The sequence below is a fragment of the Vipera ursinii genome (assembly GCF_947247035.1).
Source record: "Vipera ursinii genome assembly, chromosome: Z".
Classification (NCBI taxonomy): Eukaryota; Metazoa; Chordata; class Lepidosauria; order Squamata; family Viperidae; genus Vipera; species Vipera ursinii.
This window is the reverse complement of record NC_139517.1, coordinates 50,411,284-50,429,164: the sequence shown is the minus strand read 5'-3', so window position 1 is coordinate 50,429,164 and position 17,881 is coordinate 50,411,284. Positions and strand designations below refer to the sequence as shown.

Here is a 17,881-nt window from a genome sequence, read left to right as displayed (position 1 = left end):
ATTAAGCTCCTGTAGTGACCCAGCCAGTCTCCAGACATTAATCTCATAGAAAATATGTGGAGGGAGCTGAAGGTTCGAGCTGTCAAATGACAGCCTCAAAACCTTAATAACTTGGAAAGGATCTACAAAGAGGAGATTTCCGGTTTGCCATGCGGCCGCCATGGACAGCTGGGAAACTGGCTCTCTCTCCCCTGAAAAGAGCTAAAAGTCACTCCGAAGAGGTGACCAACAAGGAGCGGTGTTCGCTGGATCGCGGGAGAGCTGCAACTCTCCCATTAGACCTGGCAATCCCCCCAAACAAACGGATGAAAGGACTGGCCATTATGGCTCGTCCCTAGGCTGCAAACAACCAAAGTCACATTTTCTACCAGGCAACTCTTAAAGCACCGCAGAAGAGACTGGGTGATATCTACTTTTTTTACACCCTAATTATTTTCTGTACCTCATTAAGCTGCTAAGCATTTTCCCCCCTGTGGTGAGGGAAGGGGGATTTTAACCTTTCTTCCAGAAAGAGTGGCGACCAACCACCCAGGAGAGTTTAAAAAGTTGAAAAAGTAACTGAATCCCAATTGAAATTTTATTTCTTAAAGCTTGTGGACTGAAAGACTTTTTACTTTTTATTTTTCATTATCTACTTCTGTTGAAAATCTGAGTTTTTCCTCATAAAAAAGAAGAAAAACTGAAAAGATTAAAATAACTTTAAAGGTCTAAAGGTTTATTAAATTTATATGCCGCCCTTCTCCCTGAGGACTCAGGGCGGCTCACAACAATAAAAAGTTAAAAGATATAAATACAAAAATTAAAAGAGGATTAAACAATGTAAGAAATAAGAACAATTTAAACCAATAAAAAAATCAAATTTAAAAACCATGATCAGTCCAGGCCCGCTTGTTGGAATAACCAGGTCTTTAGGTCACGGCGGAAGGACTGAAGGTCAGGGGCCATCTGCAGCTCTGGCGGCAGTTCGTTCCAGAGGGTTGGTGCGCCCAGAGAAGGCTCTCCCCCTGGGGGTTGCCAGCCGGCAACGCCTGGCCAACGGCACCCTGAGGAGGCCAACTCTGTGGGAGCGAACCAGGCGATGGGAGGTTGACATTGGCAGGTGGTCTCGCAAGTACCCCGGGCCTAAGCCATGTAGGGCTTTAAAGGTGATTATAAGCACCTTGAATTGCACCCAGAGGACAACCAGAAGCCAATGCAGCTCGCGCAGGAGTGGTGTAACATGGGAGTATCTATATACTCCCATAAGCACCCGTGTGACCGCATTTTGCACCAGTTGAAGCATCCGGGCGCACTTCAAGGGCAGCCCCATGTAGAGAGCATTGCAGTAATCCAGGCGAGCAGTGACAAGGGCATGGGTGACCGTGCACAGGGCATCTCGGTTCAAAAAGGGGCGCAACTGGCGTACCAGGCGAACCTGTGCAAAAGCCCCCCTGGTCACGGCAGTTAGATGATCTTCCAAATTAAGCCGTGAATCCAGGAGGACACCCAAGTTGTGGGCCCTTTCTAAGGGGGGCAATAGCTCCCCCCATAAGAAGAGATGGAACCTGTTGAACAGTATGAGATGCCGATTTCCACAGCCACTCGGTCTTGGAGGGGTTCAGCCTGAGCGTTCCTTCCCATTCAGACTCGCACCGCCTCCAGGCACCGGGACATCACGTCAAAGGAATCACTGGGTTGGCTCGGGGTGGAGATAAACAACTGGGTATCATCAGCATATTGGTGATACCTCACCCCAAAGCCACGGATGATCTCACCCAGCGGCTTCATATAGATGTTGAACAGGAGGGGGGAGAGAACCGACCCGAGGTACCCCACAAGGGGCCTCGGGGTAGATCTCTGCCCCCCTGCCACCACAAACTGCGAACGGCCCCAGAGGTAGGAGGAGAACCACCGTAAAACAGTGCCTCCCACTCCCAACCCCTCGAGCCATCGCAGCAGGATACCATGGTCGATGGTATCAAAACCTGCTGAGAGGTCAAGTAGGACCAGGACAGAGGAGCAACCCCTGTCCCGGGCCTGCCAGAGATCATCTACCAGTGCAACCAATGCCGTTTCCGTGCTGTAACCGGGTATGAAACTGGACTGGTATAGGTCCAGATAGTCCGCTTCATCCAGGAATTGCAGAAGCTGACGCACCACAACACTCCCGACAACCTTCGCTACAAAGCAAAGGTTGGAGACAGGACGATAGTTATTCAACGAGGCCGGGTCCAGAGCAGGCTTCTTGAGGAGGGGCCTTACCACCACCTCTTTTAAGGCGGAGGGGAAGACACCCTCTGTCAATGAAGCATTGACAACTGCCTGGAGCCAGCCCCGTCACCGCCCCGGCGGCCGAAACCAGCCAGGAGGGACATGGGTCCAATAAACAAGTTGCAGCGCTCAGCCTACGGATAATCCTGTCCACATCATCCAAAATCACAGGGTCAAACTCACCCAAAATGGTATAACCAAGACCTGCCCTCTCCACTCCGTCAGATTCCGCCCAGTCGGAGTCCAAACCAGTCTGGATCTGAGCGATTTTGTCCTGAAGATACTGATCAAATTCCTCAGCCCTACCCTGCAAGGGGTCATCCCTCGGTCACTGGTTAAGCAGTGAGCGGGTCACTCTAAACAGGGTGGCAGGGTGATTATCTGCGGATGCAATGAGAGCGGAAAACTAAACACGCTTTGCCACTTCCATTGCCACTAGGTAAGATCTAAGACAAGTTCTTAGCTGTGTTCAATCAAATTCGGATCTGCTGGACCACCAACAGCTCTCTAGGCGTCTTTTCTGGCGCTTTATCTCTCAGAGTCCCTCAGTAAACCAGGGGGCCACCCAGGATCTGCGCTGGTTCAGAGGCCACAAAGGCACAACTCAATCCAAGGCCCCAGCAGCAGCCCTCTCCCAGGCTACCACTAGGGCCTCGGCAGAGTCGTGAGCAAGGGAAGCAGGAAATGTCCCAAGCTCCATCTTGAACCTCTCAGGGTCCATCAGGCGCCTGGGGCGGAACCACCTGGTTGGTTCCGCCTCCCAGCGGCGGGGTGTGGCGTACTGAAAGTCTAGCCAGAGAAGGAAATGACTGGACCATGACAGGGGATGGATAGTTAAATCCCCCCTACCCAGATCATTAATCTACTGCCCAGAGATAAAAACCAGGTTGAGTGTGTGCCCTCCATTATGGGTCAGGTCCTGAATTATTTGATTCAGGTTCATGGCTGTCATGGAGGCCATGAACTCCCGAGCCAACTCAGACACCTCACCCATGGAAGGCAGATTGAAATCCCCCAGAACTATAAGCCTGGGGAACTCAATCGCCAACCCGGGCAAGATGTCGAGGAGCTTGGGCAGGGCCGATGACACGCAGCTGGGAGACAGGTACGTAATCAATAGGCCCAACTGAACTCTAGGACCCAACTTCAAAAGGAGAGACTCACACCCGCCTATCTGAGGGACAGTGGCCACTCATGGACAAAGACTCTCCCTAATAACCGCCAACCCCCCACTGCCCTGGGCCCGTGGCTGGTGAAGCACCCGGAAGTCCGGTGGGCATAGCTCCGAGAGGGGGACACCCCCCTCTTGGCCCAACCAGGTCTCCGTGATGCAGGCCAGGTCTGTGTTCTCCTCAATGAGATCATGTATGAGGGAAGCTTTGTTCATCACGGACCTAGCATTGAAATAAACCAACCTGAGCCCATGGTCCTGCAATCCTATGCCCCTGGGGGAGCAAGAAGAGCCACGAGGGCGGGAACAGGCAACCGCTTGAAGACAGTGGTGGCCTGTTCCCCAGTTACGATAAAGCCCTCTGCTCCCACACTCTCTGCCCCTCCCAATCACCGTTGGGAAGGGAAGACCCTCTTCACTCGGAGCTGAGTCCCCCCCCAAGCCCCTACTCCCCCCGCAACCCTCTGATGGTCTGGACTGCTGTCCAGATTGAACTCCCCCAAGTTCATTCCGGATCCTTTGGGCCTCCCCCCTCCTGGATCCCCTTAAAATTTTGTTTAAAAATCTCAATAAAACCCCCTCAAACTCCTCTTTGCAGCATGCCATCTTTCAGGGTCCCATAACCCGTCATCAAGAAAGATCTTCTTTAAAATAGATGGACGCTCCTGCGAGAGGGGGGAATCTCGCAGTGAGTAAAGTTCTCCAGAGGTATACGCTGGCATATAAAGTGAAACAGTAACGGTGACATCGGGCAATGGAGGGTGGCAGTAGATGGAATCGATGAAAAGTTCAGTCAGCCAGTGGCGGGTCCCAAAGCCACAATCATGATGATAATGAAGTAATCAATGGCGGCGTCAGCAAAAGTCATAATGAAATAAAGATGACAAGTCCAGAAGGGGGGGGCAGCCCGATGACAATGCCGACGGACCCAAGCCAACAGGTTCAAGCACGACAGGGACAGCTGCGACCTCCGCGGTGGCAAGAAGGAACAGCAGCAGTGGCAGACCCCACAGCCACCACAGCACCACCAGGTCCACTGCGCTCACAGAGCCAATCTCGCCGAGTGGCAGAGGGGGGGAACACGACATCGAAGCCCCCTTCCCCCCAGCCATAACCTGGGGCTCACAATAGAGCAAACAAGCAAGAGCAGAGCCCAAATTCCGGCTCAAATTCACTCGGTCCAGCTCCGCTCAGCACAACAAGGAAGCAGTCAGGAGGCCCCGCCATCGTCCTCTCACCGAAGTGTTAAATGGTCGGCTTCTCCTCCTCCGTCCTTTGTCATTCTAAGCTGTAGCCAGACGGGGGAGGGTGCCAATGCTCCACCAGAAATTCAGCCAACCGAAGAGGGCCAAAATGATAGCAGAAAGCCCCATGGCCACCCAGCAGAGCCGAAAACTGTACCGTACTAAAAAGCTCAAAGCCAGTGGAAAGCCATCTTGGACATGCGCAGGAGGGTCAAAAACCTTGGGACTCAAAGGGAAACTTTAAAAGGTAGAGGCGACACTGTGTGGTCAAATTTGTTATTTTAATCGGTTATTCTTCAGGGGCCTGGCTGATAGCCCAGAGAAATAGATAAGACACATAACCTTGAAAATTTTGAAACAACAATTGTGAAAGGAAATCAATAAAATTTGTAAAAAAAAAAAGAGTGGGACAATATCCTACCTGATATGTGTGCAAACCTAGTGCCAACTACAAGATACGTCTTGACTTCTGTGATTGCCAACAAGTATTTTGCCACCAAATACTAAGATATGTTTTGTGAAGGGGGTCAAATACTTCTTTCACTCATTAAAATGCAAATCAATTTATAACTTTTTTGAAATGCCTTTTCCTGAATTTTTTTTTGCTGTTATTCTTCTCTCACTGTTAAAATAAACCTACCATTAAAATTATAGACTGATCATTTCTTTGTCAGTGGCCAAATGTACAAAATCGGCAGGGGATCAAATATTTTTTCCCCATCATTGTAGGTGTACATAGACTTCCTATTACAACATTCCTGAATAATGTGATTGAAAAAGAAAATGAATCCATTTCTTAATTGGAATGGAATCTGGAGTAGAAATCTTTGTGCTTTAAGCAAACGGTCTCATGGGATTTCATTGTTATTCAGACAATTATGGGTTCTAATTTTTTAAAATTTTTGTATTAAAAATACAAAATATAATCCAAGTCCTTCTAATCCAAATTTTACCAGGTTGGTGTAGTGGTTAAGGCATAGAAACCAGAAGACTATGAGTTCTAGTCCCATTTTAGGTATGAAAAAACAGCTGTTTGACCTGGCCCATTCTCTCTCAGCTTGATTATCTAGTATATCTATATAAATACATATATTTACCATGTAGCTCCAGCATGAAAGCAATGTTGGATCTTTGCATTGTAGAGATTTAGAGATATATGAGTTTCAGAAAAATGTATATAGCAACAATTTAGATAACTTGAACCTCTATGCAGTATGCATTTGGCTGAAACAGAATACTTAGGTTCAAAGTAAGTATAAAGCCATCTTTTAGATTTTTCAGTTTGCATTTCTAAAAATATTAGTGTTTCATCAAAAATAATAACAGTTTCCCCATTCAAACCCCTTGAATTACATACCTGAAGGACTTATCTTATAATCAATACGTTCTCCTCGCCAATATTGCAATGGTTTAATACGTGTTCTTTTGGACCGACGAACATTGGGTGTGTTTGTCGGCAATACTAATAGAAAGGAAATATATAAAAATATGCATTTCAGGTAAATCATTCATACATGCATACATACACACACATATATGTACACACACATATACACAAAATTTTGTTAAGTCATTCTTATGCAACATGGTTCATAATTCCATGTTGTTTTTAATTGTAAGGTTTACATCAATATTTTTTTCAATGTTTCTTTCCTTCACACTATATATACAAGTTTCCATTGCAACCTGTTTAATCTGTCTTAATAGCTCAATCATTCCATCACCCTTGTAGCTAAATTTAAGATTCAACACGTTGTGATATAGTAGTAATTTTATATTTGTCTGATGTATTTGGAATTTAGCAAATATTTTGCAAGTCCTCAAGCATGTTTTAATATTAAAGGGCAAAAAATACAGATATATTTTCAGACTAAGAAATTTTATAAAAAGCCGTAAGCTCTTATGCGTTATAGCTTATTTCATCAGATGCTAAAACTGATGAAATACCTCAGGAGTCTCAATTTGGCAATTTTTGCCACTTCTCAAAATATACATGTAAGGACCTAACACAGCTGTCCCAGTCAGGAAAGCACAACTTAACATCATGTGGTTAATCAAAAGAATTTCTACTGAGAAACAGTAGATGCAATAAAGTCAAATAAAATCTAACATTCCGGCACAAGGCACCAAGCTATTCTTCCCACTTTGAAACCCAACCCCTTGACCAGTCCATCGGCAGCCAATACAATGCCGCAAGGTTGTTTTGAGAGTGCTGAGGTACAAACTATATAATGGGTCATCCTCAGGGTGAAGTGGAACTGATTGGGAAGAAGTCTACATCTTCTTCAAAAATGATCCCCCTCTCTAATTTCCATGCAGTTACTGCAAAAGTGAAAGTGTGCAAAGAATGTGGCCCCAAAGCATCCTCCTCCCCCCTTCATCAGAATAGTAGGGCACCTAAGAAGCCAACATGATATGGTGCCACTTCAAAAGAGAGGGATTAAACCTGCAGAAAACAGGGTAGAAAAAAGAAAATTAGATCACTTAGGTATATCAGGATATTGATTATGAAAACATTTCACTAATCTAGGGGCTTTAACAGGTCTATAATCAACCTACTCCTTCTGACTGGTAGGAAATTCTTTCCATGCCACTAAATAGTGGAGATTCCCCTATGTTTGCGAGAGTCCAAAATCGCCTTCACTTCAAAATGTTGTTCACCCTCTATCATTATTCAAAGACGGGAAGGAATTGGTCTAAGGGGTGAGGAAACTTCAGGTTTTATAAAGTGCAATGAAAAATCAGATGAACTCGGCAAAGTGACTTTGGCAAGTCTAGTTCCATGGTAAAAGGCGCTTAATGAGGAAAGGCCACACAAACTTAGGTCCCAATTTCTTAGAGGACTGAAGTGAGTGCAGATGAGTAGATAGGTAAACACTTTAAAAGATTTTGGTTCGGTTCTTTTTTTATCAGATTGTGTTTTATAAGCATTGTGAGCCTCTGCAAGTGCTTTTTGTACGATGGGCAGTTGTTCTGAAGTTGGGAGACCCATTCCTTCAAAGACAGCACCCCAGGGTCATCAACAGGGAGCTCAGGCATAGACTTGAAATCTTGACCAGTAGCCACTCGGAAAGGGGTGAAACCAGTACTGCTGAATACACAATAATTGTATGCCACTTCTGTAAATGGCAAGGTCATTCCAGTTATTTTGTTTACAATTAATAAAGCATCTAAGGTATTGTTCCAATATTGAGTTGGTTTGTTCACATACCCCATTCATTTGGGGGTGATGACTAGAACTAAGTCCTTGATTAGTCCGCAATATCTCCCAGAAGGCTCACCAGAGCTTGGAGGTGAACTGCTCCCCCTATCTGAAATAATGTGTTGAGGTGCTCCATGTAGTCGATAAATATGGTTTTGTAAGACCTCGAGAGGAAGAGATCTTTTGGCAAGGGATAAAATGCACATGTTTGGAGAATAAATCAGTCACAACCCAAATTACTGTATTTCCTGCATTTTCAGGGAGTTGTATAACAAAATCCATAGAAATCTCTCTCCAAGGTGCTGATGGCTCAGCTACTGTTTGAAGGAGTCCTGGAGCTTTCCCTTATCGCCTCTTTGCCGAACTGCACAACATAGCCCTCAATGTCTTTCTTGAGGGATGACCCCCAAAACTGTCTCTTGACTAAGTGCAGTTTTTTCACAAACCCAAAATATCCCACCATTTTTAACTCATGGCAGCTCCTCAAAACCATGAGTTTCTGACTCTCTGGAGCATGAAGTTTTGCCCCCACCCAGGCTACTCCGTCTCGGATTGAACAAACATTGCTGTGAATTTAAAACCACTTATCATCCTTCAGGGTGACTTTTAGGGTAGAAGTCACATCTTTGGGTACTGGACCTTTTTCTCTCCCTTGGGCTTGGGTGGTCACTTGAGTGGCCAACTGATGGGGGAGGACCACTGGTTTAATTATTTCTGCTCTGGAGGAACTGTATTGTGGCATCCGTTGACAGTGTGTCTGCCAAAAAATTCTTCCCCTCAGGAAGATAGCGCAGAATGAAGTCAAAGCGGTTAAGACACTGTGTCCATCATGCTTGTTTAGGAGAAAGCTTGTGAAGAGTTTCTAGTGCCTCTAAATTCTTGTGATCAGTCCATACTTCAAAAGGTATTTTATTCAGCTCTAAGAAGTGTCTCCAGGTCAGAAGTGCCCATCTCAAAGCGTAAGCGCAAAACTGTAGTTGTCCATTTTCATTTTCCTTAGTAGTACTGCTCCCACAGCCATATCACTTGCATTAGCTTGTATAACAAATGGTTACACCTGGTCAAGGCTTTAACACTGGCTCAGCCACAAACAAGCACTTAAGCTAATAATAAATAATAAAGTTGGAAGCGACCTTGGAGGTCATGTAGTCCAACCCCCTGCTTAGGCAGGAAACCCTATACCATTTCAGAAAAATGGCTGTCCAGTCTCTTCTTAAAAACTTCCAGTGTTGGAGCATTCACCACTTCTGGAGGCAGGTTGTTCCACTGATTAATTGTTCTAACTGTCAGGAAATTTCTCCTTAGTTCTAGGTTGCTTCTCTCCTTGATTAATTTCCATCCGTTGCTTCTTGTCCTGCCTTCAGGACCTTTGGAAAATAGCTTGACTCCCTCTTTGTGGCAGCCCCTGAGATATTGGAATACTGCTATCATGTCCCCCCTCGTCCTTCTCTTCATTAAATTAAATACTTGCAGTATTCCAAGTGTGGCCTTACCAAGGCATTGTAAAATGGTATTAATACTTCACGTGATCTTGATTCTATCCCTCTGTTAATGCAGCCCAGCACTGTGTTGGCTTTTTCGGCAGCTGCAGCACACTGCTGACTTATATTTAAGTGATTGTCCACTAGGACTCTGAGATCCCTCTCACAGTTACTACTATTGAGCAAGGTACACCCTATACTATACCGGTACATTTGTTTTTTCTTGCCTAAAAGTAGAACCTTACTTTTTCACTATTGAATTTCATTTTGTTAGATAGCGCCCAGTGTTCAAGTCTGTCCAGATCCTCCTGTATCTTAAGCCTGTGTTCTGGAGTATTGGCTATTACTGCCAGCTTGGTGTCATCTGTAAATTTGATAAGTTCCCCATCTATCCCCTTGTCCAAATCGTTGATGAAGATGTTGAAGAGCACTGGGCCCAGAACAGAGTCCTGAGGCAGCCCACTACACACTTCCCTCCATGTAGATGCGGCTCCATTGAGGACCATGAACTGAGTATGGCCAGTCAGCCAGCTACGAATCCATCTGGTGGTGATGCTGTCTAACCCATATTTTTCTATCTTATCAAGTAGTAGGTTGTGATCTACTTTATCAAATGCCTTACTGAAGTCCAAGTAAATTATATCCACAGCATTCCTCTGATCCACTAATTTTGTCACTTGGTCAAAAAATGCAATAAGATTTGTCTGGCATGATCTGTTTTTGACAAACCCATGTTGGCTTTTAGTAATGATTTTGTTTGCCTCTAAGTGTTTGCTGATTCATTGTTTGATTATCTTTTCTCAAAAGCAGCTTGGCATTCCATCAACCATTTAAGCAGTTGATTAGGTTTAGATTTGTCCCCTCCTTTTAAGTAAATTCGTAATGGGGAGAGCTATTTGGGCAAATGAAGGAATGAATTGTCAGTAAAAGTTTGCAAGTTTGCAAATCCTAGGAAGCTTTGTAGCTGCTTCCTAGTGTGGGGTAGTACCGAATCCAGCATGCCTGACTTTTTCCAGGTCCATTTCAATCCCTTCATGCGAGAAATGGTAGCCTACATAGTCTATCTTACTTCAATGGCACTTGCATTTAGAGAGTTTGGCATACACCTTGGCATCTTGTAGTTTTTGGAGGACTGTTTTCATGAGCTTCACATGTTCTGCTTTGGTTTCATTGTAGATTAAAATGTCACCCAAATACACAAGCACCCCCTTGTATAGATGCAGGGCTTCATTAATCAATTGCATAAACACAACTGGGGTCCTCTGTAGTCCGAAAGGGAGCATTTTAAATTAGAAACAGCCCAGCAAGCAATAAAAAGCAGTTTTCCATTCATCCCCTCTCTGATCCTCATGCAGTAATCCAACTCCTGAAAGTCCAGTTTAGTAAAGATCTTGATCTTGGCAAGGTGGACTAGCATGTCTTTCATCAGAGGTAGGAAGTAAACATACACAATGTTTAACCCTCTATAGTCCATACATAGACAAATGGTCCCATCTTTCTTTTCCCAGAATAGGAATGTTGCCATCACCCTGGGTCGCACTGGCTGAATGAAGCCTTAGGCCAGATTTTTATCAATGAGCAACTGGAGTTCTTCCAGCTCTCTAGGGCTCATTGATGACAGTTCTGGTTTTGGCAATTTGGCACCAGGCTTGGCCAGATCTCTATAGCAGGACTTTTCAACCAGTGGTATGCATACCACCTGTGGTACTTTGGCACATGGTATTCAACCATCCTAGAGAAGTGTAGCAGGGGAGGGGAATGAGCTGAAGCGTCCCAGGGAGAGGCAGCTGGAGCAGAAGCCCCAGGAGCACCAGCAGGGCTCCAGATGATTGGCACTTCCACAAGCAGCGCAGAGCTGGAGGTGAACTGAAGAAAAGGGGGGGGGGGAAGAAGAGGCTATAAAGGGAGCTGGTTTTGGCAGGAAAGGGGGAAAAAGACAACAGGGAAAGAGAAGAGGATAGAGAAGAAGCTGTGGAAGGAGAGCTCAGCAGGCAGAAAGGAAAAAGAGACAGGGAAGAAGAAGCAGCTGTTGCTGGAAGAAAACATCCCCTGGTTTGTTTTCTCCAGCCAGGAGAATGCAATCAGCACTAATGAAATAAAAAGCAGGCAGATGAGCATGTCGTAAAGGAGGTGAGTTTATTTCGGAAGCCAGTGGGTTCTTGGTCAACTGGCAACTTGAATAGATTACCATAAGGATTTTTTTACAGTTTTTACAGCATCTTGTAATTCAGAGGCTCAGTTTGTGTGCTTTGGTTAGTGGAATATTTTAGTCTGTTTCACAAAGGCTAGCAATGAGTCCAAAGTGTTGGCTTCGTATGTTTAATCCCTTTAAACAAACGTAATTAGTTTTACTTCCTTATCTTGAGTCTGTCTATGACTTTTAGCAAGTTTTCTTTGTAGTTAAACAGGCTTAATTTAAGGTTATCACTTTTTGCAACTGCTGAGCCAGTTTGCTACATTGTTTAAACCGACACAGCTGGGGCAGCTTAAAGAAAGAAAAAAAAACGTACTCAGTGTTTCTGGGTAGGCTTTTGTGAGCCTTTCTTGCTTTGCGCTTGATTGCTGTGTCTTTAAGGGTACAGGGAAGGGACTGAGGGGGGGGGGAGTGCATTCCTACTACACTGTGTAAGTAGAGCTCAGAAGGCAGGGAGGAAGAAGAGGAAAGGGAGGGAGGGAGAAGGACCAACCAGCTAGCTCAGGGATCTACAAACTTAGCAACTTTAAGACCTGTGGACTTCAACTACCAGAATTCCTCAACCAGCCATATTGGCTGAGGAATTCTGGGAGCTGAAGTCCACAAGTCTTAAAAGTGCCAAGTTTGAAGACCCCTGAGCTAGCTGGTAGTGGTGCATATTAATAAACATGGATAAATTCATCATACATTTGTCAATGTTAAGGGAAAGTGATTCAGCAAAGGAACAGCCACCGAAGAAATTAAAACCGGTACTTTTTAACTTTTTTCTACAGTTTCTAACATTTTATTATAGAATAAAATACAAAAATACAAAAGCAAATAGTAGGATACAGTGGGGGGAAGGGGGAAAAAGTGAGGGGAAGAAGGGAAAAAGAACAGACTTCCTCTCTTGCAGTAGAAGGAAACATTAACATTGAACCTCAGCTTTTCACTTTTCCATATTATAAACTAACCATTTCTATAACAACAAATGAATCTAATCAGTAAAAGCCAAAATCCCCCCCCCTTTTTTAAGTCATTAAGTTTTTGACACCTTGCTAAGCACTGGTGGTACTCAAATATTGTCATGTCCTAAAAGTGATACAATCTGTGAAAAGGTTGAAAAGCCCTGTTCTATAGCACAGTCCATCGGTCTATGAAGAGTTCATCCGAGCCCCTTTTGCTAAATACTTCTTGGAGGTCTAGATATTCTTTAGTGATAACAGGGAGATCGCTTCCCTGCATGACAGCCCCTAATTCATGTTTTGGGGTAATCGCCTTACTATGCTTCTGTTGGATTTGGGAGGAGGAGTTTATTTGAAACTTTAGTAGTCCATTCCTCAAGTTCACATAAGGGTTCCACTTTTTCAGCCAGCCAACCCTAGGATTAGGGAGGGGCCTTTCCATTCCAGGTGCCACTATGAACCTCATTACTTCCGAATGCAGGATTTCACTGCTCGGTACTTATACAGGGTTTGATCGATCTCTACTTCCTCAGCAAACACACACTGGTTGTGTTGGGTTGCAGGGGCTCCTCGGGCCACACAAGCATTGTAAAGATCATCATTCAGCCCATCTTTAAAACAGCTGACAAGGATGTCTTTTGACCAGTCAAGTAAGCATGCCAGATTGTGGAACTTTTTGGTGTACTCCACTACAGCTCTGCGCCCTTCCCTCATAGTTTTAATGCAATCTCTGGCTTCTAGATCAGCAAGAGGTTCCTCGAACTGGTGGCAGAGCACAATCATAAAACGGTCAAAGTTCCTCAGTTCAGGAGGGTTAGTGTTATGGAGGGTCACCATCCAGCAAGTGACTGTCCCATCCAATGCCAACATGACACTCCTCACTTTGGCACCTTTGGTAATGATTTCTGGCCCATACTCCTGCATATAGGTTAGGACGTGAGCCAGGAAAATCCCAGTTGCTGGGCTTTCCCATCAAATCTCACACCCAGCGGTGGGGCTTTCCTTTTTTGTGAGCTTCAGTTCCAGCACCCTTCAGTGCGGTGGCTCTGATAGGACTCCTCTGATTTGCCCCTGCAGCTGCCACTGCCCCAGCAGGGGTTGCTGAGATTCCTGCTATGGTATCTAATGGTGAGGCTCTCCCACCATCCTCCTCCTCTCGGGCTTGACGAGCATCCCCAGATATCGTTGTGGCTAGAGTCTCACGTGCCTTGAGGCTTTGAAATACTTCCATCATGGTGCGTATGTTTTGCCTCATGAGGAAGTCAGTGTGATCGACTTTGCCACTTTTTTCCTCTTCATATCTGAGCTCTTCCAGATCCTCTTGCCATTCACATTGTCGGCTGCCTCAGATGAGAATTATTCCTTTAGTCCTCCCTTCCCAATCATCTTTCTTTCCAATGCCAATGGACCAGCTGGGTTACTAAAGAGTGGGGTTTGTTCTCAAATTATATTCTAGAGACTTGTTCAGACAGTATTGGTGGAAGTGTCTTGGAGATTCTTTGGTTGGGCTGTTTACTGTTAGCTTGTTTGGCAGTTCTTTGATTGGGGTATTGTTTACTTCTTGATTGTTGGTCTGTTAATCTTGTTAATCTGTGTTCATCTGAGTGCTGATTGCTGATGGGAAGATATTTTTTTCTTTTTGTTCACTTTTTGGCTTCTTAATTCTCTCTTTTGCAAAGTATGTAGATGTTACTTATGTCTATGTGTCTATTGATGGTCAATTTATCAGCATGCCAAGTTTTCAGGAATTCTCTAGCTTTTTTGGACTTGAGTTGGTCTAAGATGATCAGTTTTTTAGTTAAAACTATGATTTTCTATGTTGTAAAATTAAAGAAATTTTATCATGTTTTTATCACATTTTGACTTTTAGCTGACATTCATGGATGCATTCTGTTAGTCTTCTGCCTGTTGCACTCTTTACATTGTATGCTGTAGATGATTCTCATTTTTTCTTCTGTGGCTTTTGGGTCTTTTGGTTTACTTAGGATGTTTTGGAGGACTATGGTTTGCATGTTACACCAATTCCATGTGGTTATAATAGTCTTTTGGTGGTTTCTGAGATGTTTTCGATGCATTTTGTTATCCTTTTTATGGCTCATGTTGGTTGTGCTATATTGGGTTAAGCGGTCAGGCACTTTTTAATGAAATTGCCTGGAAATCCATTTTATTGGAAGATGTTGTATAGATGATCTGTTTCCTTTTACTGCTGTTCAGACTTACTGCAGTGTGTGCTTGTCTAAATAGAATTCTTACACAGCTTCTCTTGTGGGAGAATAGGTTATTACCCCGCTCCTTACTACCACTGATGATGTTACTTAGTTTGGGTAATGAAATGTCTGCAAGAAAACAATCAAGCTCAGAGAGCACTAAGTATCTTTCATTTCAACCCTGAGCTACAATATTAAAACTTACTTAGTTTATGCTTTAATGAATTTGATACAGAGCGATGTAGATTCTCTTCCAAATCTGCAGATTTATCTGAAAATAATAAAGAATATAAAAAAATATAAAGAGGAAAAAATTAGAAGAGTGCCAGATGCAATATTACTATGGATGTACTTAAGTGTAAATTAGTCTGAGCTTGGAAAAACTGTTCAGTGTCCCATTCAAAATTTGAAATATAATGTTTCAAATTACCCTGAGAATTTGGGTAATTGTCTTGCACTTTACTTTTTTATTAACCCCCCCCCCTTGGACAAAACAGTAACTTTAATTGTTATGAGTGGATAAAATAATTTGGAAGCCTGGTGGAATGTAAAAAACACTTGTAAGTCATTGTTTTTAGTGCCATTGTTAACTTTATACTGTCACTAAACAAATAGTTGTTAGTTGAGGATTACTTGTATTAAAAATGCCAGATGGATAAAAGTTTAAGATGAATTTAGTAAAAATCAATTGCAAAAATAACAGAGATGATTAAAAATTGAATGAAACCGATTAAGATTTGGACATCTTTTGGAAATGATCAGATGCTTGGATTTAGCTCAAATACCTTAACCTCCATTTATAGCTTAAGCAATAAAGTATTGATAAAGCTGGTTAATAGTTGGCAAAATATATTTGATTCAAAAACACCTAGTGAAAGGGAAAATACTAGGAAACTATAGGCCAATAACATCTTTCCCACAATATTTAAATTACTCTCAGGCATAAGAGCAGACAACTTCCAAGATTACTTAGAAGAAAATCGCATCTTCCCAGTAGAACAGAAAGAAAATGAAAGAAAAAGGAGAGATACAAAAGATCAAATCCTGATTGATAAAATGGTTTGAGAATTGCAGTTAATAAACCATACTGTATGGATTATAAAAAGATGTTTGATTCATTACCGCATAATCACATAATCATCAAACATTTGGAAACAATCAGCCTCAATAAAAATATTTAAAAAATACTGAAATCTAAAAGAGAATGGTTGGTTGGAAATAAAAATATGAGATTGACAATATTAAGAACAACATTAAGAAAGATTCATTATTACCCTTATTTGTCATTGCTATGATCCTATTCAGTGAATTTGAAGAAAACAAATTTTTGGCTACCAAGCCTCAAAAATTGTTAATAAAATTTCTTGTTTGCTTTATATGGATGATCTAACGCTTTATAGAAATTCAGTAATTGATATCCAGTCATCGACAATATTATAAGAATTTTTAGCGATGGATATAGCAATGGATTTTGGCCTAGAGCAAGTGTGTTGGCCCTGCACAGCTAGTAATATGGACCACAAGAGATAATAAAAAATATTTTAAAAACAAAAGAAGTTTGTTATTTATATACATTAACTATATTATATGTGCTACAATAGCAATAAATCAGGGTAAAATCATGAAGTGTGAAGAACTGAAATACTGAATGGCCAAATCATTAGGAGCAATCCTAATTGGATAACATTAAGCATGAACAAGTTAAAAATGTGTTTAGTAGAGAATACATCTAAGAAGTGAGAAAAGTGGCTAAGACAAAATTGAATTGTGAAAACCTAATTAAAGCCACCAATATCTGGCCCATATACGTTAGATAACAAATTGATTATAAATAATAACATAACACAGTCATCAAAATGACTCACTGGGATTTTTTATAATTTTTATAAAAATTATTATGTGTCAATAATAAAAAATCAGTGGGAACACAAAATTGAAAAGGTACTCAAAATAAGCAAGATGAAATATGGGATTTGTGGACACAAACTAGCTCCTAACACACCAAATTTTAACGGTAGTTGAAAAGAGGAAAAAATGGAAAACTAACTTCGCAATAGCAAGGTACAGTAGAATAGAAGACAAAGAACTGGAGATAATGAACTGTCAAGATCTGGAAATTGAAAAACTACAGCATAAACCAACTGTGGTGATCTCAGTGATTATTGGAACAATTGATATCATACCCCAAAAAAGCATTTAGAAAATACATCAAGTGACTTACAAAATTTCAGTTCAAAAGGCCATCTGCATATACACATATACTATTTTGAAATCCTAGGTTCTTGGGTAGAACTTGAAAACCAATACAGGCTAAAGAACTGGCAGCTGTAATTTCACATATTTCTATATATTATGAACGCATATACAATAAAGCCAGAATTGATTGCAAAAGCCATTCCCGCAAAGGAGCTTAAGAAACAGTGGACTTCTTAGTTTGCGGCTGCAAGAAGATTGCACTGACTACAAAAAATGACATAACAAAGTAGTAATAATGGTTCACTGGAAGATCTGCAAGAAACACCATTTGCCTGAAAGTTTCTATGGATATTCTGTCATCCAAGTCATATCAACTCTGAACAGATACATCAAATTCACATGGAAAGATGTTAAGGAAAATAGTCTAGGCTTCATGGACTCTGCAATACACATTAAGGAAGACAGAAGCCTTAACATTAAAGTTTACAGAAAACCCACATACAGAGAACAATGTTTACATTTTCATTCTCACAACCCACTAGAGCACAAAATGGGAGTTATCAGAACTCTACACCACCAAGCTGCAGGCCTGCCTACCAGCAAACATAAAGAAAAAGAATTAAAACACTCAAGGAACCCCTCAGAACATGTGACTATCCCAACTAGGCCTTCATCAAATCCCAAAAAAATCCCACCAGGAGCTCCTTCATAATAGAAGAAAATAAATGAAACAATGTTGTCATTCCATTGCAGGAATAGAATGCCATTGCAGGAATATCTAAAAAGCTCAGGAGATCTTCAACAAACACAACATACATGCACACTTTAAACCCAAGAATACATAAGGCAGAAACTTGTCCACCCCAAGGATAAAACACACACACACAAACTGAGCAATGAAATAAGACATGTGCAGATCTGTAAATTGGGGAAACAAAACAACCACTTCATAGATTCAGCAGTCCATCTACATTTAAAAGACAAAGGCCATT

At 42.4% G+C, this 17,881-nt stretch overlaps 1 protein-coding gene across 1 annotated transcript in view; it reads right to left on the bottom strand.

Moving 5' to 3' along the window:
* Positions 1-17,881, bottom strand: part of CENPC (centromere protein C) — an 87,938-nt gene that overhangs the window by 37,963 nt on the left and 32,094 nt on the right. Inside the window, exons 6-7 of the mRNA XM_083377155.1 lie at positions 14,899-14,964; positions 6,023-6,127 (exon numbers count right to left, since the gene is read on the bottom strand). Of these exons, the coding sequence (XP_083233281.1) occupies positions 6,023-6,127; positions 14,899-14,964 (171 nt within the window). The remainder of the gene's footprint in view (positions 1-6,022; positions 6,128-14,898; positions 14,965-17,881) is intronic.